This window comes from Lagenorhynchus albirostris, chromosome 2 (assembly GCF_949774975.1).
Source record: "Lagenorhynchus albirostris chromosome 2, mLagAlb1.1, whole genome shotgun sequence".
In the NCBI taxonomy this organism is placed as follows: Eukaryota; Metazoa; Chordata; class Mammalia; order Artiodactyla; family Delphinidae; genus Lagenorhynchus; species Lagenorhynchus albirostris.
In genome coordinates, this window is record NC_083096.1 from 107,260,724 (window position 1) to 107,285,273 (window position 24,550).

Below are 24,550 nucleotides of genomic sequence, written 5' to 3' on the forward strand. Positions count from 1 at the left end.
GGGCCCGTGAGCCATGGCCGCTGAGCCTGCGCGTCCGGAGCCTGTGCGCCACAATGGGAGAGGCCACAACAGTGAGAGGCCCGCAAAAAAAAAAAAAAAAAAAAAAAAAATGGTTTCTCATTATGGTTTTGCTACTAAACCATTGAAAGCTTTGAATAAGTCATTCAGACATTCTAGGCTTCAACTTCTCTGGCCACTGAATAGAAAACTATGCATAGAAGGACAAGAAGGTGGGCGGAGACCAATTAGGGGTCTATTGCTCTAATCCAGGTGAGGACTGATGGTAGCTTGGGTCAAAATGGTGACCATGTAGGTGTCGCTTGAGGGAGTTGAATCAGAGTCACTCACTCTGAGAGCCTGTGAAAGTATCCGTAGGACCTTCTTCCGACTAAAGGCAAGGGGAAAAATCAAGGCAATGCCTTAGGCTCTCTAGGCTGTTTCTATCAACCTGATTCATTCACTCAGCAGCAGGCGATAGTAGTTATTACACTAGGGGCCAGGACCTGTGCTAGCCGATAGGACCTGTATAGCGGTAAGATAGAGATCATCTCTGCACCCAAGGAGCTTACAGCATAGTTGCATACAGGACAAGAGAATCAGCAGTTACCATGCAGTGGAGCAAAGCTGTGGGGGGCAAGTTCAGGAGCTGGGACCACAAATGAGGTCCAAGCAACTCAACCTCAGGAGAATCAGAGAGGACTTGCTCAGAGTTGACATCTCGACGGAGATCTAAAGAATGAAAATGAATTAGCTGTTAAGAAAAGTGGGCAGAATAGAGGAAGGGAAGATATCTGGGCAGACAGAATAGCAGGTGTAAAGTCTCAGAGAAGAGAGAGATGGCAAACTGGAGGAGATGCAGGTAGTTCAGGATGGAGCAGAGTGTATAAGGGAGGGGATGAGCAGGCAGGGGCCTCCTAAACCGTGTTAGGAAAATTGGTCTGTATCCTGAAGGCAGTGGGGAGGGACTGAAACATTTGAGCAGGAGAGTAACAGTTATTTGTCCATTTAACAGATTATTACTGGTCACCTACAATGTGTCAAAAACTGTTCTAAATGCTGGGGAAATGGCAGCTAAACACAATCAGATTTGTGTAGAGAACAACTCTGCTGGCTACCAAATGGAGAATTGTGTACAGAAGGGCAAGAAGAGAGAAAGGGAGATCAGTCAGGAGTTTGTTAGGAGTTTTTACACAAAGGCTAGGCTTGGGCCAGGGTGGTGATGGTGTAGGTGGAGAAAACTTAAAGCTTCAAGATGCATTGGCGCCCCTAGCCAAGAGTTTATACTGCTGTGCCTAACAACAGGATAAGAAAATTCGGTGATGAATAGCATTTCGCATGCTGCACACTTCATCTTGGAGGAGAACAGACTCTTCAAGTCTCCTAGTGAAGCATTAAATTATTGCTTTGACATGGAGCATTTCATCAAGTACTTTACTTGATTTTTCCATACTTACTGAGACAAACCATTATTAGAGTACATGAAATCAGAAAGAAAATCAGCCTGCCAGCCTACCCGACCTCCCTCCGTGTACAAAAGTAAATACAACGCAGAAAATGTCTGCTAAACGTAACCTTTTTCTAAGTCGCCAGACATATTGCTGGCAGCTGCCGGTGACAACTTATTTCATTACATTCTAATGATGTAAACTGCTCCCTCAGGATGATTTAGATTGCTGCAGACAAAATGCTTATTGCTCCTTTACTCGTGTAGAACACAAATGATTGCTGAGAAACTCAAACCCAATATTCAGGATTTTAAGCTCACCTAACAATCCAGCAGCATTCTGTGGAGAATAAAGTCGATTTAACAGGAATACCTTTCCCAGCCCACGTTGCACTCTACACGTGCAGGATATTAATCCAGGTTTCATTCTGAAGCCTGGGATTTGAGAAACCAAGGGAATTGCTTGGCGTGGTTCCAACCCTTCCCCAGCCAGAACTGGGTAATCAATAGATTCTTTACCTACAGCTGCTGGGTAACTTGTGGGAGGAAACGCCTGCATAAAACCCCCGCGCTGCCTCCAGGGTGTGGGTAGCTTCAAGGTAGTGCTTTCTAAATATCTGTCAGAGGACCGGGTGCTTCAGAATTTTCTGAGGTGATCGTTAAAACCTGGGTTTGTTGGACGTACCTGAGACCTCCTGAGTCAGATCCTTTCCCAGGGAGAAGGACCTGGGAATCTGTGCAATTAACAAGACCCCAAAGAAATGCGATGTGCAGCCAGCTTGGTCAGCTCCTTTAAGGGGCTACCTGGGTGGCGCCGGGTACGTAAAGCTCGACAGCCTAACCCACGGAAGCCAAAGCACCCAGCTGAGGGGGGTGTTCCCCAGAACAGCATGTTCTAGCGCCTTTTCCTACTCTGGTTCCACTTGCCCTGCACCCCAGGTGTGCTCTCCTGCTGGTACCATATGTGAGACGGTGCGCCAGTTACTTAGCCTTTCTGGGCCTCTGCTTCCTCAAGTACAAAACAGGGATGCTATCACAATCTGCTGGGTTGTCATAAGAATTAAATAATACACACAAGTACCTGATACCTACTAAGCAATCAATATTTGTTAGCTATTTTCATTTTTTTCTGGCTTTATTCGGGTCTCACCTCTCCTTTCTTACTGGACAACCTTATCTTTGGTTTCTCCTCTAAACCAAATACACCTTCATCCACCCCTCTCCCAAATTCTCAAATCTTCAGATTCTGAACTAGGACTCAGCCATAGGCTCCAATCCTCCCAAGTCTGGCCCCCTTAGAGCCACAACAATACTATCCGATGCCCCATAAGGCAGGATTCTCCCTCTGAGTATCATCATGGACAAGGGAGCCTGAGCGGTCTGGAACTCAAGACCGGTCTGTATATTAACTGACAATAGGAACTGCCAAGATGACGTTTTTTACTTGCCCTAGAAAACAAGAACCTCTGAGTCTGTTGTATTGCCTGCACAGCAGAGTACTGACTGATAACACGAGGGTGATGGTCATGGTAAAAATAATAACTACTGCTGATTAATTACCACATCTGGGCCAGGGTTTATGTTAAGGGCTACCTTTAAAAGCACCTAGGAGATAAGTACTACTGTTCCCAATTTACCTTTGAGAAAACTGAGGCTTACAGAGGTTATGAAACTTGCCCAGGCTCACAGAGGTAGCAGGAAGGATTCTAATGTATGTAGCCTGATTCTGAAGCTGATAGGTGTCATTTCTGCGGGGCTCTGAAAAGCCCGGTCCTTTATGTCTCAGTGCACAAAGAATTCAGCGACAGGCAAAGTGATAGATAAGAAGTGATTTATGAGAATAGGACGCTTTTGAGGCTTACAAGCGGGGGGGAGAGAGGATGCCACGCCCTGAGAACTTAGTGGGCTACAGTTTTAGAATCAAAGGAATAGTGGGAGGGAGAGGTGAAAGACCACTTTCTTCTTCATTCTTGAGTAGACGTCATGCTTCCATCATCAGCTCCTCCTCCAGGCTGGCCAGGGGAGTTTTTTCGTCCCTACATGGTCAAGCCAAGACTATAAAAGTTTTTTGATGTCTCTGTACAATGAGCACCTTTCCATAAATTATTGTTCTTTATGTGTGCAGAGAGCATGACCTAGGGATCATTAACTTACTGAGCTCACTGGGCAGGATGTCGGTCTCATGCCACCATTGTTTTGTTGTTTTGGGGCATGTCTCTTTCTTCTGTCACATGGTTTTGTTGCTAGGCAAGCCTGCTTGGTTTTGTGGTTAAGTAAACCTGCTTTTTTGAGTAATCATTAATTTACAGGGGTCTCCCATATTTTTCTACTTACAGTCTCCTAGTGGGATTAACTATTTAATCACCTACTTCGTCCCTTTACTCTGTCCCTATCAATTCCACCATTTTTGTTTTTTACCATTATGCTAGGAATCTCCCAGAGAGCTTGGAATAATACAGAACCAGTATGATTAAAATCAGAAAGTATCTGGCATTCCACATGGAAACCTTGCTGTCTCAAGCCATTATTAGCCCAAGTCAAATCTCCTTACCCATGAGAGACAACGTGCTGTGAGATAACTACCAGAAGACGGACAGTCCTACTCTGCACCCTATAGGCAGACACTCTTGGGCGAAGGCACCTAAACTCTCAGAGCCCCATTTTCCTTCATCAATAAAACAGGGAAAATAATACCTCTCATGGTTGTATATGAAGATTAAATTAGATAATAAATGTGGAAATGTCTTAAAGTGGTATATAAATATTAGCAGTTATAAGTATTCACTCATTCTACTAATATTTATTCAACACTCACCACGTTCCAAGCTCTGGAAATGTAACTGTGAAGTAGACACAGTCCCTGCCTATCAACATAGAGCTTAGAGGCTATTAAAAAGGCAATTACAAAATAAAGTAATAAGTGCTAAAATAGAGGTTGTAAGTGATGCAATGAGGTCATATAGGAAGAAAATCTACTCTTGACTTGTACGGGCTAGGAGGGCTTCTTGAAGAAGGGGGAATCTAAGTCAAGATTCACTAGGGAAAAAATTCACTACGGGAGGAAAGTGGGAAGAGAAGATGGGAAGGCAAAGGCGAGTCGAAGATGCCTACTAGGATTTTGGTTGGATAGTGGCACCTTTTCCTGGTATAAGAAGCATTGAAAAGAAAGCATATTTGGAAGAAATGAAAATAAATTCTGTTTTGGGTGCATAGAGCCTAAGGTGCCTATGGCTAACCGGAGAGAACAGTCCACTAGGCAGCTGGATAAAAGGATTTGGAGCTCAAGAGATTGATTTTGCATGAAGCTTAGATTTGGAAGTCATTATCATGTAGATAGTATTTGAAAGCATGAAAGAGTGATATCGAGTTAAAAGAAACCAGATGGCCTGGAAAAAGATGGATAGAAAAAGAGGAGGCTACAAAAAGCTTTGGGCTCTATCCTTTCCTGCTTTCACATGGACCTTATTCCATCGAGTATCCTATCCTCTCCTGCTTGTTTCTTTAACCTCTCCCTTTCTACTTATTCTTTCCATGGGCATTTAAATACACAAAGTCTCTATTATCAGAAAGGCAAATAGCTTTGTCTACCCCATAACTCTCTCCCGTTCTGTCCTGTCTCACCTCCTCTCCTTCAGAGTCAAACCTCTTTGAATAGAAGTTACAAATGGACTCCTCAGTTCCTCACTTGCCTTTCACTTCTCAACCCACCCCACCCCATCTGGCTGCTGCCTGTCTCGCCACTGAAGCTCTTATCAAGGTCCCAAATAGCCTCGTTTTTGCTAAATCTAAAAGATACGCCTTTTTTTTTTTATCTTACCTGACTTCTCCAAGGTTTCACAGATGGGAAATGTCGATTCTCCCTCTTGTTTGAAATGCACTCTTCCCTTGGCTCTGTTAACTGCACACTTAGTTGCTTTTCCTCGCCCCTCTCTGACTGTTCCTTCTCAGGCCCTGTGGTGGTGTCTTCTTCCTTCATCTTTCTCTTAAATAATGCTATTCCTCAGGATTCTTTCCTAGGCCCTTTCCTTATTTCACAAACATATTCCCTCTCCTTCCCCCAACCTGGTATTTTAATCCTTACCCAAGTTATTAGCCTAAGAGAGACAGAAGCCCAACTCTTTCATTTTATCAGAATAGAAGGAGAAAAGTGTGACTGGAACCATCAATAATTTTTTACATTGGTTGCAGGAATTTAAAGGAGCACCTATGTGATGGTTTATATTTTCTCTGAAAATTAACAGGCAAGGTCATCTGCTGAGCGTGTAGTAGAAGGTGATAGTATCTGAGAATATTAAGAAAGAGGAGAAATCTTGAAATCGTCATCATGAAGGATTGGAAAGAAGGTTGAGTAGGGAAACATAGATAACTGAGAAATGTTGAGATTCTAGTTAAAGTTGGAAATAATGGTTTTAAAGTGTTCCCAATCTGCCTATGATTTCCTCCAGCAGTCTACACATAAGCATGGAGAAGGCCACAAGTGCTTTAAACCAAGGTGGAATTTTCCAGGTGGTTCTATAGAACCAAAAACAGGACAATAAAGGAGTAAAGGAATTAAGGAGAACAGTAAGAGAGTGGCCAAAGTGTTGGTCCATGGAGCTCTAAGCTGGGAAAAGAGAAAAGTTAAAATAGGAGGGATCTGAGAGTGAAAGTCTTGATGAATGTGAAGGAACAGCTAGCTGTAAATGGCCATAACTGAATACACAAGCTGAGAAGACTGGTGGGTTTGGTCAGAGAGGAGATCATGGATTTTATTGTTCCAGAGTTGGCACCCTTCCAGATGATGGCAAAGCCCAGAATAAGGCCATGGTGGTGGCTGGAGATGAACACAGGTAGTCATTGGAGGGAAAAGGTGAGTTTACACCAGTGGAGAGACCCAAATAAAATATCATTTCTGTAAATTCATCATCTTCTATGCTCTTTCCCAAGAGCACTTCTATTATTGCCCTTATTCCACTGTGTTCTACTTAGCTGGGTCTCTGCTTATCCTCTACTTGACCGTGAGCTCTTCAAGTAGAGATGTCAGCTCATATTCTTTCCACCCATCACAGTACACACAAGGTCAGTCAGCATACGATGTGGAATGAAGGAATGAATGAATGAATGAATAAATTCCTAGTAAAAATTGTTTCAGTGTGACCTCAGATCACAGACCTCTTTCTCCAATTCCTGGCATATTTCACTGTTGTTATTTATCCATAAATAAAGAGAAGTGTGTGTTTTATTTCTTGTCTCTACATAGCTCTCTTCCAATGATAAAACATCTTTTTCTTAAAAAAATTGTCAAAAGCTTTAGATACTGAATCATGATCAGTATTTTTCTCCTCAAGTAATATTCCTCCATCATTTTTTCTCACATCAGAAACATGCCAAGGGTTCGGCTACTGTGGAAATCAAATCTTCAGATAGCACCTTCCTTGATATAGAATCATTATTTCATTCCATGAACAATTTATTAGTTGCCTACCATATGCCAGGCAGTCCTGTAACAGGGCTCTGGGGACAGAATGATGAACAAGACAATTACTTCCCTTAAAGACCTATAGACAGGTGAGGAAGCAGGATGATGACCCAGCAATGACTGTATTAGCCAAGATATGTCACAGTAACAAACCACCCCCAAAATCTCGGTGGCTAAAAGGCAACAAAGGTATATATCTGACACAGCAGTGTCTATTGCGTGCTCTGACAACTCTCCACGACAGCTGCCCTCCACATGACGATTCACTATTGCATCTCCGTTATCAACGCAGGCCTGCGGAATTGACATGGCTGAGAAGAGAGAGGGACGTGAGCACAGAGTAACCTATGTCCATTCTGCTCACAAATCTTCACCCACGTCAAACCATACGGCTTCACTGAACTTCAAGAAGTTGAGAAGGTGCCAACATCTCATATGCTCAGAAGTAAAGAAACGGGTACTTTTTTTTTTTTTTTTTTGCGGTACACGGGCCTCTCACTGTTGTGGCCTCTCCCGTTGTGCAGCACAGGCTCCGGACGCACAGGCTCAGCGGCCATGGCTCACGGGCCCAGCCGCTCCGCGGCACGTGGGATCTTCCTGGACCGGGGCACGAACCCATGTCCCCTGCATCGGCAGGCGGACTCTCAACCACTGCGCCACCAGGGAAGCCTAACAGGTACTATTAAAGAGTGGAAATGCCCCCCACAATGACAATGCAGGAGACAGGGTGTGGTAGGGTATCAGGGTTTTATAAGAGCACATAGAGGGGGGCCTCTCAAGAAGAGCTAGGGCTAGAGGAATCAACAATGAGCCAACACACACACACACACACACACACACACGCGCACACACACACACACACACACACACACACACACACACACGCAAAATGGAGGGGCTTCCCTGGTGGCGCAGTGGTTGGGAGTCTGCCTGCCGATGCAGGGGACACGGGTTCGTGCCCCAGTCCGGGAGGATCCCACATGCCGCGGAACGGCTGGGCCCGTGAGCCATGGCCGCTGAGCCTGCGCGTCCGGAGCCTGTGCTCCGCAATGGGAGAGGCCACAACAGTGAGAGGCCCGCGTATCGGAAAAAAAAAAAATGGAGAGGTAGAGATAGGTGTCACTTGAGTTTTGATGGTAGTTTCTGCCCCCAACACCCTCTAGAGACAAGAACACCCTGACATGCTGAGGAATTCCGAAGTTTCAGGACCAACCTCCTTGGAGTCCACTGACAGGGACAAAGCTAATTCCCTAGCAACTGGGTCCAAGATAGAGAATTAAGTTGACTGCGTATCCCAACATATTTCTCCTAAGAGCCCCCGCACTCAGAGCACCCTCTCTACCACACTATTGTACCAACCTCATATGGTTACTGAGAGTATCAAGCAACTTGAAACTCACAGTTGCTTATCACATAGTAAGACCTCATTTAAGTCAGCTTCAGCTATTACTCTGCGACCCACATTGAATTAGGCACTCTTCTTTACCTAAATACTTTCAACCCACCCCCCCACCCCAAGGTAATAAGAAATATCAACCCCATTTTACAGATGAGAAAACTGTGAATGATGGCATAATATCCCCAAGGATGCACAGCTAATAGTGATAGAAGCAGAAGATTAAAGCTAGGACAGTCTTAATTTAAACCTGGATTAAACTTGTGTTTAACTAAATTACTATCAACAGAAGTAGAACTGGTAAGTTCATTTGTAATGAGTATGATACTATATTTGACTGAATTTTTCTTCATACAGGTACATACATATTAAGTAAGTACAAACGATGAGCCAAACATAAAGCTTAATTAACACTGTAGTGATGGTGACCCTCTGGCATAGACATCAAAGAGACATGGATGGCTTAAGTCTTCTGGTTTAATTTTAAAGTGTCCTCATACTTTTAAGACCCCTTCAAATTTTCTTAGTTGGCTGGAAGCAACTCAACTCTCAGAATTACATATCTCTTTCACTCATCTGAACACACTTGTTAGTGCAGATTAGAACTTGTTAAAGATTAATTCTTAAAGCATCCTCAAGCTTTCTTTTCCAACAAAGGAAACATCAATTATAGGCTCACACATAAACTTTGCCCCTTTCTTGAATACTTGCTGCCCTTTATAAATCTTAGATTTCTTCCCCTTGAGTATTTGTTCAAAGGGGAGATTTTATTGCCTCCAGGGGTTGTTAAACTGATTGCAATACTGCCTATTTAGAGCAGTTCAGTGGGAATTACACTGGTTCAATGCTGTCAGACTTAGAATATAGCTGTCAAATAGCATTACAAGTAAAACACCCTTGATAAGAAATAATGACCAAATGTCAATCTGTTTTTCACTACCCTTACTACAGGCTTCTCCTGCCACACAAAAAAAGCAATGTTTTACACAGTATAGTAATAGCACATTTCTGATATTTCAGTTAAAATTCTAGTAGTGTTTTCAAGGACAAAAAAAAAAAGTTCTACGTGTAATGTGGGCTCAAAAATTGATGGAAGCATTTTTTTTCCTTTTAATGAAGTATTTGGCAATCTCTTTCAAAACGAACAAACTTTATTAATGCAAGTAAATGCAAGGTTGTCTTAAAACCATTTTCAAGATTAACATTCATTCATTCCACTAATATTGTTAACCTCTGTGAGTTTGGCATTATGCCAGACATTAAGGTACAAATACATGGTCCCTTGTGAACCTCTCTCAGGAGTCTGGATTTAATCCTGCAGGCAAATAAAGGAAAGACTTTAGATGTGATCAGATTTGATCTTTAGAAAGATTAATTTGGCTACAGTGCCATCCTCTCTGTCATTCTCTCTCAGACCTCTCTGTTTTTTTTCTTTATAGGACTGATTACAATTCATAACCATAAATAGGTTTACACCCATCTTCCCACTAAATATAAATCCATGAAATCAGGTATCATGTCTACTTTGTTTGCTATTGGAGACCCAGAGCCTAATACAGTGCCTGGTTATTATTTGCAGGATTAAATGAATGAACACATAAATTTATTGAAGGGAGTTGAGACTGTATTTTAAAAGGTAAATAAGATCGTTGCAGTTTATAGACAGTTCATGGTAACCTAAAATAAGGCAGTGATGTTGTTGGCAATATAGGACTTGGTTGTGTATTTAATGTAGATGTCATAGAAAAGGAAAGTGTCTAGAAGAACTCAGAAGTTTCTAAGTATAGCAAGTGAATGTTGATATCCTCAAAAAGAAAGAGATATTTAAGAGTAAATGAACACTTATCAGCTATGCCCTGATGAAATATTATTCCTAAATTTTTGGCATTATAGAAGAGGCAGAGGATACAAATAAGATATAGTATGTGACCCCATAAAAGGTGTTTATTATATCATTTTAAAAGAATTTTTAAAAAATAAATGATAATGATTTACTCAGTGATTCAATACATTTAATGAATTAATGATCCAATGTCACAGTGATTACCGACAATTAATCTTTCCCCCTTTGCCCACCCCCACTTCCATCCTCTCCATCAACGGGAATTATTTTTTAAAGGATAGAAAAATAGAATATCAGTTCACTGGTAAATTACGTCAAATCATTTCCTTTTCCTGAAAAGGGGTACTATATCGTACAACTATAGAAAATCACAACGTCCTAGATCTCATCCTACTGCTCAAAAACCTTTAATGGGTCCTCCACTGAATTTAAAATTACATTCAAACAGCTTTGCAATCCCAGCCTGTGTAATTTGAATCCTACCTGCCTTTCTAATTTATCTCACATACATGGCCAGTGTCACCCTCAGAGGCAGTTCTGGAGTTTTTGTTTGTCTGTTTGTTTGTTTCCATCATGAGAAAATTCATCTCATTACACTGTGGTCATGCTTTTTATCTTTGACCGTGATAGTCTGTTTGCTGTTTCACCAGACTTGTTTCTATAGGGCCTTAGCTATTTCTAAATCAAACTTACCTCCCCCAAAAGGAAGAATTTTCCGTTACTGAAAACATCATTGTTATGATGAATTTTATGTGTCAATTTGACTAATATAATTACCAACAACAATAAAAAGTGCAACAGGATTCAGAGGAAATTCTACAAGACGTGTTCTATAAATAATGTAAGGATAACATCATTAGAATAGATGTCTGCATTTCCAAGGTGACCATTTGGAAGGGGTTCATATGTAGTGAAGGTTCTCTTACGGCTGCTTAAAAATTGGTTTCTTTTATTTAGAGTCTCCAATTGGGTTTTTAAAGTCTTCATTTTCTTTTTTACAAAAGCTTACACTAATTAATAGAGATGGCTGGCTCGATGTATTCTTCTTTTTCCTGTTTGAATAAAGTTTTAAGATGCTTTTCAAATAGTTAAAACACAAATAACAAAATCAATATACTAAGCAAAAGATTTTAATGTGTTCAGTCTTCTCTGTAAGCAAATATATAGACTGGAACAAAAAAATTTATTATGATTCATACAGAATTTTTTTCATCAGAATATTAACAAAGAAATTGGTTTTAACTCTTTGATGTCATTGTTAAATTTATTTTCCAAAATCAAAACTCTAAAATAATTAAGTATTACTAAGTTCTTTATGTTTTATTACTTTTGGTCCAAAGACAAGAGCATTTCCAAATAAGAAAAGTATTCTTAACTGTAAAATAAGATATAAAATATAGGATGTTTTGCTATACGTTAATGCTATTCCCTTAAAAAAAAAAAATGTTTGTCAGGTTTCAGTCATGTTTCCTAGTTCATGATTTCCTAGTCCAAACATCCATGTTTTCTGCTCCTTATTTCAGTAAGGAGGGCATCAGACATAAAATCCTAAAGGTTTTTAAAAATAAAAGCTTTTAAAATGACATAGAAAAAGAATGTTATCATTGATTAAAGCAAAGTATTTCCACCTTCACAGGGAAAAAAAAGAAGGTTGGTGGTCACTATGTTTTTAACGGCACTCCTGAGTTCCACTCAACAACAGCTTTGAGCTGTATGTCTCTCTTCTCACTTTGGTGCGCTGACTTCACTACAGCTGAATGGGTTCTGACCACTACAGCCCCAAGATCTGCTCTGCAATCCTTTTTTAACTTCTAGTCAACAACCTTCCCATTCTCCACAACTTTATACTCTTAAGCACAAAGCTTGTAAATGATCCCTTCCCCTAAAATATTTGGAAGGGTAGATGAGGTATCAGATACTGAAAGTCCTTGTTTCCTCTCTGCCCTAATGTATATAAACTTGAACCTGTCCTTCCCATCCACTCTGAAGCTAATCCCTCCATGCTTCTGCTTTCACTCGTCCTATTTTTGTCTGAGACCTCATGACCTCAGTCACACTCTCTCTCCCCCTCTCCTCTCAGTCTCGCCCTTTCCAACAGATCCTTCACCTCAACTTATGTATGCACTCATGCTTTTCTTCCTGGTTTTACTCTTGATCCTGTTACTCCCTTTACCTATCACTTCTTTCCCTTGAATGCCAAAAAAACAGTTTTCTCAGCCATTTTCATGTTTTCAGGTGGAGTCACTTCTCAGTTCATTGCAGTCTGGCTTCTGCCTCCACCTATAGATCATCCCTCCTTTCTCAGAATTTCTGAACCTCATTTTTGTGCCACAGACCCCATTGACAGTCTAATGAAGCCTATGGACTGCTCAGAATATTGTCCTTAAAAACATAAAATAAAATAGTTGGAATTACAAAGGAAACCAATTTATTGAAATACAGTTATAAATATATTTTTCCCTTTGTGACATAGTAATATGTGTACTGCTTTATTAAAGCATTAAATGAGAGGATGTCTATGGATCTAATAACTACCATCATTTCAAAGTAATGATGAGATATATGCAACAACTTAACGTGGCAGAAAAATATCTAAAATTTCTATTAATGAAATTCACAGGCACTATAAGGACTACTGTGTTTGTTATCAATATTCATAATAAACTCTATTTGATTTATAGTTCTACATTTCACACTTAGGTCTTTAATCCATCTTGAGTTCAATTTTGTACGTGATGTGAAATGGAGCTCCAACCGTATTACAGATACAGTTGGTGAGAAGGTGAGCCAGCGTTGCAATGTTGCAAACACACTGTAGCAAACAAACTATCATCTCCCATCCAATTTATGATGCTACCATATATCCATGGATCTATGTACACTGGGTTTTTTGTTGTTCCTTTTTCCTATTTGTCTGTTCTTATGTCTCTACCACATGGTTTACTATAAAATAGCTTACTCCACACATAAAAGTACTATCTTACATCACACACAAATATTAACTCAAAGTCAATTAAAAACTTGAACGTAAGATCTGCAACCATAAAAGTTCTAGAAGAAAACATAAGTAGCAAGCTCCTTGACATGAGTCTGAGTGATTATTTCTTTGGATTTGACACCAAAAGCAAAAGCAACAAAAGCAAAATTAAACAAGTGGGATTACAATCAAACTAAAAAGCTTCTGTACAACAGAGGAAACCATGAACAAAATGAAAAGGCAACCTACTGAATGGGAGAAAATATTTTTAAATCATATATCTGATAAGGGCTTAATATTGAAAATATATAAAGAACTCATACAACTGGACAACAAGAAAGAGAAGTCTGATTAAAAATGGATGGAGGACTTGAATAGACATTTTTCTAAAGAATACATACAGATGAACAACAGGTACATGAAAAAGTGTTCAATATTAATCACCATGGAAATGCAAATCAAAACCACAATGAAATCTCACTTCACACTGATTAAAATGCCTATCATCAAAAAGACAAGAAATAACAAGTGTTGGTGAGGTTGTGGAAAAAAGGGAACCCTCATGCACTTTTGGTAGGAATGAAAATTGGTGCAGCCACTATGGAAAACAGTGTGGAGACTCCTCAGAAATGTAAAAATAGAAATGCAATATGATCCAGGATCCAGCAATTCCACTGGTGGGTATTTATCCAAAGGAAACAAAAACACTAACTCGAAAAGATACACCCTATGTTCATTGCAGCATTATTTACAATAGCTAAGACATGGAAACAACTTGAGTGTCCATCAACGGAGGAATGGAAAAAGAAAATGTGGTATATATATATATATATATATATATATATATATACACACAATGGAATATTATTCAGCCATAAAAAATAATGAAATCTTGCCATTTGTGATAACATGGATCGTTCTCAGGGGCATTATGCTGAGTGAAATAAGTCAGAGAGAGAAAGATAACTACTGTATAATCTCTCTTACATGTGGAATCTAAGAAATGTGTGTATACATATGTTAAAAAAAAAACAGAACAGATTGGTGGTTTCAGGGAAGGGGGCAAGAAATGGGTGAACTGTTTTTGGTTTTTTTGTTAATAAATAAGTTAAATTATTTATTTATTTATTTATTTATTTTTGTGATACGCGGGCCTCTCACCGTTGTGGCCTCTCCCGTTGCGGAGCACAGGCTCCAGACGCGCAGGCTCAGCGGCCATGGCTCACAGGCCCAGCTGCTCCGCAGCATGTGGGATCCTCCCGGACCGGGGCACGAACCCGTGTCCCCTGCATCGGCAGGCAGACTCTCAACCACTGCGCCACCAGGGAAGCCCCGATAAGTTAAATTTTTTTAATCTTAAAAAAAGAAAAAAAAAAGAATGACGCAGAGGGAGAGAGGTGGAACAAATCCCTAGGAAGCCTTAGATCCTCCCAAGCAGCTATGGCTCTGTGTTTCCTTCCTACTGCCCTTGAGAAGGATGTGTAGTTTGTGCATTCCTCCAGGTTTACCCCTCCTGGGAGAATAATTCTGTCATTTCCATTAGGAAGATGATTTATTGAGGGCAGCTCCTTTTCAGGACTGGACAGGAAAATTAGCCTTACAACTTGATGGTGCTTATCTCCTCTGTAAAACCCTCAATGGCGAGCTTGTAGCAATTATGTTAGCCTTAAACTCAATGACAGGCACCTCTCTAATTCCTTCTGTACCCTTATCTGGCAACACACAAGGGTAGCCACAGTGTCCTCATGGTTTGGGGTGGCTGAGAGGCAGGGAATGTAGCTCACAGATTTCTCACAAGAGAACTTCTAGCCCAGTCATAGATATGCCCTGTGACCGCGCTGGAGAAGCCGGATGCTGAGCAGGGTCACAATTGCACGTGCCCTTGTAAAAGCGAATATGACTGCAGCTGGAAAATAATTTTCCAGGAAGGCATTTGGCAAAACGTTTTGCTTCCACCTACCACTATCTCTGCTTGCGCCCTTTATTCCTCATGAAACTCAGGGAACTCTTAGTGGTTCAGTTCCCCTGTGAATGCCACACTTAGAGGACACCCCTCCACACCCCAGGAGAAGGCAGTTTCCTCAAGCCCACAGAGGTCATTGCAGGGCTCCCTCTTGCTTCCCAGAGGTTCCATAAGGTTCATACCTTATCCTGGAGAGAAGTAAACCTGTAGTCAGGGGCCTGGTTACACCGCAGCTTGGGTGGTGCTAAACTTGTCATTAATGCAAACACTTGCTTTAAAGAACAAGTGAGTGCAGCTGTGGTTGAAAGGAATGAGCAGCACAGTGAGGATAAAGAGGTGTGGTTTCTGGTATTAGATCTGTCACTGAAGAGCCATGTGATGTTAAGCAAGCCATTTTAGCTCAACTGTGCATCTGCAGTGAGGGGCTTTGGACAGTACGACCTCAAATTTTAGCAGTAGAATTTTCAGATAATATCTCTTTAGCCCTGATAAAAATATATTTCAAGGCTGAGGGTTTGAAGTTAAAGAATAGTGATCTCTCTTTAAAATAACATTAATTCAAATTGTTTGATTCACAATATGAAGTCTGTAGGTTGTCACCACTCTATGATAGTTGAACAAACAAAACAAATGAAAAAATTGGACCTATTTTGTAGGGTTGTTTTGAGAAGACAATGAGTTAATAAATGTAAAGGGCTAGTAATTACACCTGGACTATAGTAAGCACTCCATAAATGTGGGATATTATTAACACACTTTCAAATGTAATAGCTAGAGCAGCAAAACAGCCCCAGGATAGGAGTCAGAAGACCTAGGTTCCAGATCCAGGTCTGGAATTAACTCAGTGTATGACCTTCCACAAGTCACTTCATCTCTCTTCAGCTTAATTTCCTCATGTATAAAATGAGATGGTTGGGCTTCCCTGGTGGTGCAGTGGTTGAGAGTCCGCCTGCCGATGCAGGGGACACGGGTTCGTGCCCCAGTCCGGGAGGATCCCACATGCCGCGGAGCAGCTGGGCCCGTGAGCCATGGCCGCTGAGCCTGCACGTCCGGAACCTGTGTTCCGCAACGGGAGAGGCCACAACAGTGAGAGGCCCACGTACCGCAAAAAAAAAAAAAAAATGAGACGGTTGGACTACAGTTTCCCTAAGTCCTTTCTAATTGTATGATTCCACTTGTATCATGTTCTTAATTCTGCATGGAAGGAAAGTTAAAACCGACATATGTTAAGTGGGAATCAAGTCTTTTTTTCCGTAAGCATTTACCAAGGCAGTGCGCAAAGATAAATAAAGGATATATTTCACCCTGGGGGAATTCACAACACAGTCAACAGACTAAGTGTTGTGAGTAGGTCTGGACCTGGGGTTTGTCACAAAAGAGTAAAAGTTGGGAGCATAGTCTGCAGCCTGGAGAAGCTATACCATAGGTTCTGTTTATAAATTTAATTACAATGTATACTGTACCACTCTCTGTGAAAGAAGACAAATGCCAGTTAGACAGTGTCCAGCCAGCCATGGGGCATCAGCCAGCGTGTGGATTGGCTGATAGCTTCAAGCGTGCTTCACAATCTTGCTTAGAGTTGGGTCTGTCTACCATTACCAAATTCTCCCTCTGCTAATTCAGAAATCTAATATAATGCAAAACCCAAATAAGTCAATGTCATCATATTGTTGAGCCACATGCTGTGACAAGTATGGTTACTGTGTGCTAAATGCGAGGTACTGTCAGGTGCTTTACAGTTATTCCCTTCTTTGGTCCTCAGCACAACACAACGAAGTGGGCATTATTATTACATTCGACACATGAGGAACCTGGGGCATGAAGGCGTTAAGTAATTTTCTCAAAGACAGCATAGCTGTGAAGAGGCAGAACCAGGATTAAACTCATGTCCCCTGATTCTAATGCCTAAGCTCCTCCATACTATATTTTGCTTAATTTTGTATAAATGTTACTATGAAATATTACCAACAACATATATGTACCTATTGTTCATAGTCAAAACTTCTGTGGAGCGCTGAAAGTCAGGCCTCGTGCTGTGCGTGCGGAATGTGGACATGAGTGCAGCCTTGTTCCTGAGGAAATGTGAAGCTGGTAAAGAATAAAGCATAATCAGGGCTTCCCTGGTGCCGCAGTAGTTGAGAGTCCACCTGCTGATGCAGGGGACACAGGTTCGTGCCCCAGTCCAGGAGGATCCCACATGCCGCGGAGTGGCTGGGCCTGTGAGCCATGGCCGCTGAGCCTGCGCGTCCGGAGCCTGTGCTCCGCAACGGGAGAGGCCACAGCAGTGAGAGGCCCGAGTACCGCAAAAAAAAAAAAAAAAAGCATAATCAGATTAACTGGGTTCCAATACTAACTCTACTTCTAAGTGGTGTGCAAACCTCGGGGAGATTAGTTAATCTCTTTCAACCTCAGTTTTCCTGCATGTTAAATATGATAAAGAGTTCCCACCACATAGGGTTATCAGGTGGAATCATGAGACAGATACATTAATAGTTAGCATAGTGCCCAGAAAACAGTGGACACACAATAAAATTAGCTAATCTGATTATTGTCACTGACACTATGAGCAAGCAGGGTTCATGGAAGGTAATCACAGAGCCTGATTCCACTGTTCCTTTAAAATTTCTGCTGAGGGGAAAGGACTGCCACTGGCCCTGGGCAAAGTGTCAGACATCATCACATTTCTGAAGATTCCCAGGTAATAAAAAGAGTATTCAGATAGTTTTGTCATAAATAACTATCTTAATTCAGAAATCAGAACGTCCAGTCTCATGTAAGAAGTACAATCTCTAACCTGGTGACATCGTTTCTGAGGAGGGTTTTGATGAATGCTGACTGTGTTTAGTGAGAAAGACAGGCCTCGTCCTTGCCCTCTTCCACACGGTGCCTTCTCCCAGGCCCCAGCGTTTCTACTTTTCCCCAGCTGGCCACTACTTTTCCCACTCTGTCAGAGGCAAAATTTTTTAAAAAAGGGAAGGAGGAGAGGTAGAGGGCAGAAAGTTTTTATTTTTGACCGATTCTCTTTAGGGACAATTTCTTGCATTTGGGGACAAACTTGCTTTGGGTGTTTAAAGATGACCCTTTCTAACAATTTCACAGATTCTTCAATATTCTTAGGAGTGTTTGACTGTAATGTATTTTTGGCCTCTTGCTGGCCACCTCCTGTCTCCAGGCAGCAATCTCGGGAAGGATTTAAAATGATGACTCCAGACTGGTTCAGTCTCCCGCATGGCTCTCATTTGCTCCAAAGGAAACTCTCGACTGCCCCCAACAATCTCTGGGAGTGTCTCCTTGCTCCTGACCTCAGAGCTGCTGGCCAGCCAGTCTTGCCTTTTACAATTTCTAGGCAAGACTCAACAAGCAACTCTGTCTCCCTAACAGCCAGGGACGCGTTTCTCCATTAATCATTTTGAAACCCCTCTCCTGACGGTAGGGCACTCTGCACGCTCCGCCTGGTAGGGGTGGAAGACTCAGAGCACAGCTCTTGCAAAAGAAATCCTCCTCAAAAACCTCTCCTCGGGCTTCCCTGGTGGCGCAGTGGTAGAGAGTCCGCCTGCCGATGCAGAGGATACAGGTTCGTGCCCCGGTCCGGGAGGATCCCACATGCCGTGGAGCGGCTGGGCCCATGAGCCATGGCCGCTGAGCCTGCGCGTCCGGAGCCTGTGTTCCGCAACGGGAGAGGCCACAGCAGTGAGAGGCCCGCGTACCGCAAAAAAAACCAAAACCAACCAAACAAACAAAAAAACCTCTCCTCATCGCCACTCTCTTGATCCTTCAATATTCCAGTGTGGGTCGGGTTTTTTTAAGAGTCAAGAAACTCATGGAAGTTTGCATCTTTGGATGTTATCTCACTTTGAAATTTCATACTTATTGCATCCTGGTGCCTTAATCAATACTTTCAATTTCATACTCTGTTACATTTTAAATTATCATTTTTATTGAAGTATAAAGCAACTATCATACAATGGGGTAAGTGCTATAATGCAAATATAAACTCTATGGTAATATAGAGGGCAAATAAACAAATTTTATCCAGGGTTGGGAGCTGATGTCAGACATGGAAGTCTTCACCGAGGAAATGCCTTCTGAGTTGAGTCTTTAAGGATCTGTTTGTTCATTTAACAAATATTTATTGAGTATCTATATGTTCCAAGCAGTATTCTAGGTGCTTGGAATCTATCAGTAAACAGAAAAAAGAACCCTGCACTCATGGAGATTACATTCTAGTAGAAGGATGGGAGAACAGACAACAAACATAATAGATAAACTACATAACTTGATAAAAAATGACAAATGCTGTGAGGGAAAAAGAAAAAGTAGAACAAGAAAGATAAGTTCATGAAGCAGGAAAGAAGAAGGACATTCTAAGGGAGAAAACAGTATGAACAAAAGGGCTGGAAGTGTAAGAGGAATGGCATAATCAAAGAATTGAAGATAGTGGGGAGTATAGAACAGTATCAAAGATACCCAGGGCAGACCCGGCCCCTGGCTCATCTCAACTTGACTGTTGGCACTAAGCACCATCTATCTGCACACTGCCCCTCCTTCCTCCTGGAACCCAGGGAAGATTTCCTTTTGCACTTATCCCCATGGACACATGTTCATGGACACATGCCTAGAAAGAGAGGACGTACAAGTAGAAGAACTGAAAAAAATTGTTTTAATTTATTTAAAATTCTATAAGACATTGAGCTGAAAAGGCCTTTGTGCCTCTTCAGTAACAATCAAAAAAAAAAAAAACAAAGATCAAGCACTTATTCCATAGCAGGCATAGTGCTGGTGTTACAGATACGGTAATGTGCAAGGCAGAGATGGTCCTTGTCTGTGTAACAAAGCAAGATGCAAAGGGAGAAGCAAGCCCCACAGCTCTGCATGGGATCCAGCACGACGGGCACACAGAAGGGCAATGGTAGGACCCACCGCTCAGGGCCCAGTGGTGACATCACCTGGTGACAGACAACACAGCACTAGAAACAGAAATGAGAAGCCTCTGTACCACCTGCTTCACAGGCAGACTAGACAGTAGCTGGAGACTGAAAGGTAAAATGATTAAAAAAAAAAAAAAAAAGGAAAGTACTAGAGGGACTGCAATAGTGAGTCAGGTTAAAAACCAAAGAAATATAAATTCTATTTGTGAATATGGCTTCATTTCCCACCTTATCCCAGATCAACCTGACTCAAGAAAACCAGCCAACAGCAGCAGCAAGGACTGTGGACTGTGCTTTTATAGACTGAAACTATAACAGCAAATGTATCTTGAAAGTGCTGCTGTGGTAGACCTAATTATTTTTTCTTTAAATACGAACCATTGTCTTCAGAATAGAGTTAGCTCTCAGGTTAAAACTCTCCCTTACATATCTAACCCCAAGCCTTCCTCTGAAATAGCATCAGACCTTCACCAGTAAATAAGTTCTTGACTCATTTCTTTAAAAAAGTTGACAATCACCTTGGAGACATGCTCCCCCAAAGTAAAGCTTCGGACTCATATGCTGTACCCAAAGACAGCAATTTAGGAAACAAATTATGTTCTCCAACTTGAAAAGGGGGGTGGTTTCATTAACAAAAAAAGATAAAGGAAAAAACAAACAAAACATAAAAAGCCTTTCAAATTACAGCCTGAATCGCCTTTGAAAAGTGAGACTCTGCTGCCCCCTGCCTTCCACTACAAAAAGTGCTGAGGAGAGAGTTGGAAATCACTAACTCGCTGAAGGACACTTTCTCTCACACACATGTGCACACAGCCCAAAACTTAGGGGTTCCGAAAATATCCTCCGTCAACTCTGCACCACTGTTATCTAAACGCTGGTTACCTGCTCGCAGTGATAAGCGCCGTGAGGCCCTGCACGGTGGCCTCTCGCTGAGTGGATCCGGCTTGCAGCATCTGCCCCGTTTGTGCTCTTTCTGCCACAGTCCTCTGATTTCAGCTGTCGCGTCCATGCTGACCAAGAATCTCCTACCCTCACCAGCCATGCTTTACTCATACCTGGATTTCAAACCCCAAATGACCAAAACCAGCAGCATTTCCCCTCAGAAGCCAGCCAATAGGAGGAGTTTTTTCAGTGAGCTTGATTTCTTTTAATAGCACTGAAGTCAAAAACTTGCACACAATCTTTGACTATTTTTCCTCTCCCTAGGCCTCGGCAACACATGAACTGCAACACTGTTCACACCTATGGCTTCCTCTCCACTATTAGCCTGGGTAAGGCCTTCTTTGGTCCCTTGCTATTTCCATCTGAAATATTCCACTAACCTTCCATCTGCAGTCTCCACCTCCTACCAGCTTTTCTTTACTCCAGTACATCTTAAAACTGCTGACGGATTTTTCTTTCTGAAGTTCGGCTCAGTTCATGTCACTCTACTGTTTCCCTCTTGCCTCAGAATAAACTGCAAATGCTTCACTCTGGCATTCAGGCCCTCCATGATCTGCTACCATCCTATTCTGCTACCATATGCAAGCCCAAGACTGCAGCCATGTGGAGGCTCATGCTGTTCCCCAGGGACAGTCCATGATTTCCTCTGTGCCTTGTTCCTGACGATACCTCTTCCTTTAATGCTTTTGCTCCACCACCACCACTATCCCCAGTTCTTTATGTCCAAATCATTTGCATCTTTCAAGTCCCAAGTCAAATGCCACTTCTTCCACAAAGCCTTCCTTAATTCCTTCAACTAGAATAAATCTTTGTCTGAAGTCCAATCACATCCTATCTGTTCCTTTCTTTCAAGTTCAAGTGAGCAAATGTCTATTGAGTTCCTACTGTGTAAGGGAATATACCAGGTCTGGGCACATTGAGGGAAACACAAACAGACATGCTCATTATCCTTGTGTATCTTACAGTCTAATATTTATACTTTCCAGCTTGTATTCTCGTCCTGTGTATATATTTCCCTACTTGCCTGAAAAATTCATAAATGAGTATCAGTGTTTCAATCTCCTGGTCACTTTTTATGCCTCTATCACACATAGCACCAAGCAGAGTGTATTACATGTGTTTATTATTCAGTAAGTATTTGAAAAAACCAATAAAAGTATTAAGGGTACCTACATAGCTGAATTTTAGGGTCATTACTCACTTCCCAAGCTCAAGGAACTGATTAACTCTAAGTTTGAAAGCCTAACAAATTCTATGAATTCCTGACTTCAAAAATTATTCAACAGCATAGGGCCCTGAACCAAGATGGCAGAGTGGAAGGACGTGCTCTCACTCCCTCTTGTGAGAACACCAGAATCACAACTAACTGCTGAACAATCATCGAGAGGAACACACTGGAACTCACCAAAAAACATACCCCACGTCCAAAGACAAAGGAGAAGCCACAATGAGATGGTAGGAGGGGCGCAATCCCAATAAAATCAAATCCCATAACTGCTGGGTGGGTGACTCACAAACTGCAGAACACTTATACCACAGAAGTCCACCCACTGGAGTGAAGGTTCCGAGCCCATGTCAGGCTTCTGAACCTGGGGGTCCGGCAACGGGAGGAGGATTTCCTAGAGAATCAGATTCTGAAGGCTAGTGGGATTTGATTGCAGGACTTTGACAGGACTAGGGGAAACACAGACTCCACTCTTGGATGGCACACACAAAGTAGTGTGTGCATCGGGACCTAGGGGAAGGAGCAGTGACCCCCACACAGACTGAACCAGACCTACTTGCTAGTGTTGGAGGGTCTCCTGCAGAGGCGGGGGTTGGCTGTGGCTCATCGTGAGAACAAGGACACTGGCAGCAGAAGTTCTGGGAAGTAATCCTTGGCGTGAGCCCTCGCAGAGCCCCGGTAGACTCCACTGTTGGGTTGCCTCAGGCCAAACAACCAACAAGGAGGGAACGCAGCCCTACCCATCAGCAGTCAAGTGGACTAAACTTTTACTGAGTTCTGCCCACCAGAGCAACAGTAAGCTCTACCCACCACCAGTCCCTCCCATCAGGAAACGTACACAAGCCTATTAGACAGTCTCATCACGAGAGGGCAGACGGCAGAAGCAAGAAGAACTACAATCCTGCAGTCTGTGGAACAAAAGCCACATTCACAGAAAGACAGACAAGATGAAAAGGCAGAGGGCTATGTACCAGATGAAAGAACAAGATAAAATCCCAGAAAAACAACTAAATGAAGTGGAGATAGGCAACTGTCCAGAAAAAGAATTCAGAATAATGATAGTGAAGATGATCCAGGACCTCAGAAAAAGAATGGAGGCAAAGATCGAGAAGATGCAAGAAATGTTTAACAAACACCTAGAAGAATTAAGGAACAAACAGAGATGAACAATACAATAACTGAAATGAAAACTATACTAGAAGGAATCAATAGCAGAATAACTGAGGCAGAAGAACAGATAAGTGACCTGGAAGACAGAAAGGTGTAATTCACAGCTGTGGAACAGAATAAAGAAAAAAGAATGAAAAGAAATGAAGACAGCCTAGGAGACCTCTGGGACAACATTAAATGCAACAACATTCACATTATAGGGGTCCCAGAAGGAGAAGAGAGGGAGAAAGGACCCGAGAAAATATTTGAAGGGATTATAGTCGAAAACTTCCCTAACATGGGAAAGGAAATAGCCACCGAAGTCCAGGAAGCCAGAGAGTCCCATACAGGATAAACCCAAGGAGAAACACACTGAAACACATAGTAATCAAACTGGCAAAAATTAAAGACAAAGAAAAATTATTGAAAGCAGCAAGGGGAAAATGACAAATAACATACAGGGGAACTCCCATAAGGTTAACAGCTGATTTCTCAGCAGAAAGTCTACAAGCCAGAAGGGAGTGGCATGATATACTTAAAGTGATGAAAGGGAAGAACCTACAACCAAGATTACTCTACCCGGCAAGGATCTCATTCAGATTCGAGGAGAAATCAAAAGCTTTACAGACAAGCAAAAGCTAAGAGAATTCAGCACCACCAAACAAGCTCTCCAACAAATGCTAAAGGAACTTCTCTAAGTGGGAAACACAAGAGAAGAAAAGGACCTACAAAAACAAACCCAAAACAATTAAGAAAATGGTCATAGGAACATACATATTGATAATTACCTTAAATGTGAATGGATTAAATGCTCCAACCAAAAGACACAGGCTTGCTGAATGGATACAAAAATAAGACCCATATATATGCTGTCTACAAGAGACCCACTTCAGACCTAGGGACACATACAGACTGAAAGTGATGGGAGGAAAAAAGATAGTCCATGCAAATGGAAATCAAAAGAAAGCTGGAGTAGCAATACTCATATCAGATAAAATAGACTTTAAACTAAAGAATATTACAAGAGACAAGAAAGGACACTACATAATGATCAAGGGATGAATCCAAGAAGAATATATAACAATTATAAATATATATGCACCCAACATAGGAGCACCTCAATACATAAGGCAACTGCTAATCGCTATAAAAGAGGAAATCAACAGTAACACAATAATAGTGGGGGACTTTAACACCTCACTTACACCACTGGATAGATCATCCA

The 24,550-nt window shown here is 41.8% G+C and overlaps 1 protein-coding gene across 1 annotated transcript in view; it reads right to left on the reverse strand.

Moving 5' to 3' along the window:
- Window positions 1-261: 261 nt before the first annotated feature.
- Window positions 262-24,550, reverse strand: part of LOC132515509 (DBIRD complex subunit ZNF326-like) — an 82,712-nt gene continuing 58,423 nt past the window's right edge. Inside the window, exons 8-9 of the mRNA XM_060141913.1 lie at window positions 570-751; window positions 262-388 (exon numbers count right to left, since the gene is read on the reverse strand). Coding sequence (XP_059997896.1) covers window positions 262-388; window positions 570-751 — 309 coding nt within the window. The remainder of the gene's footprint in view (window positions 389-569; window positions 752-24,550) is intronic.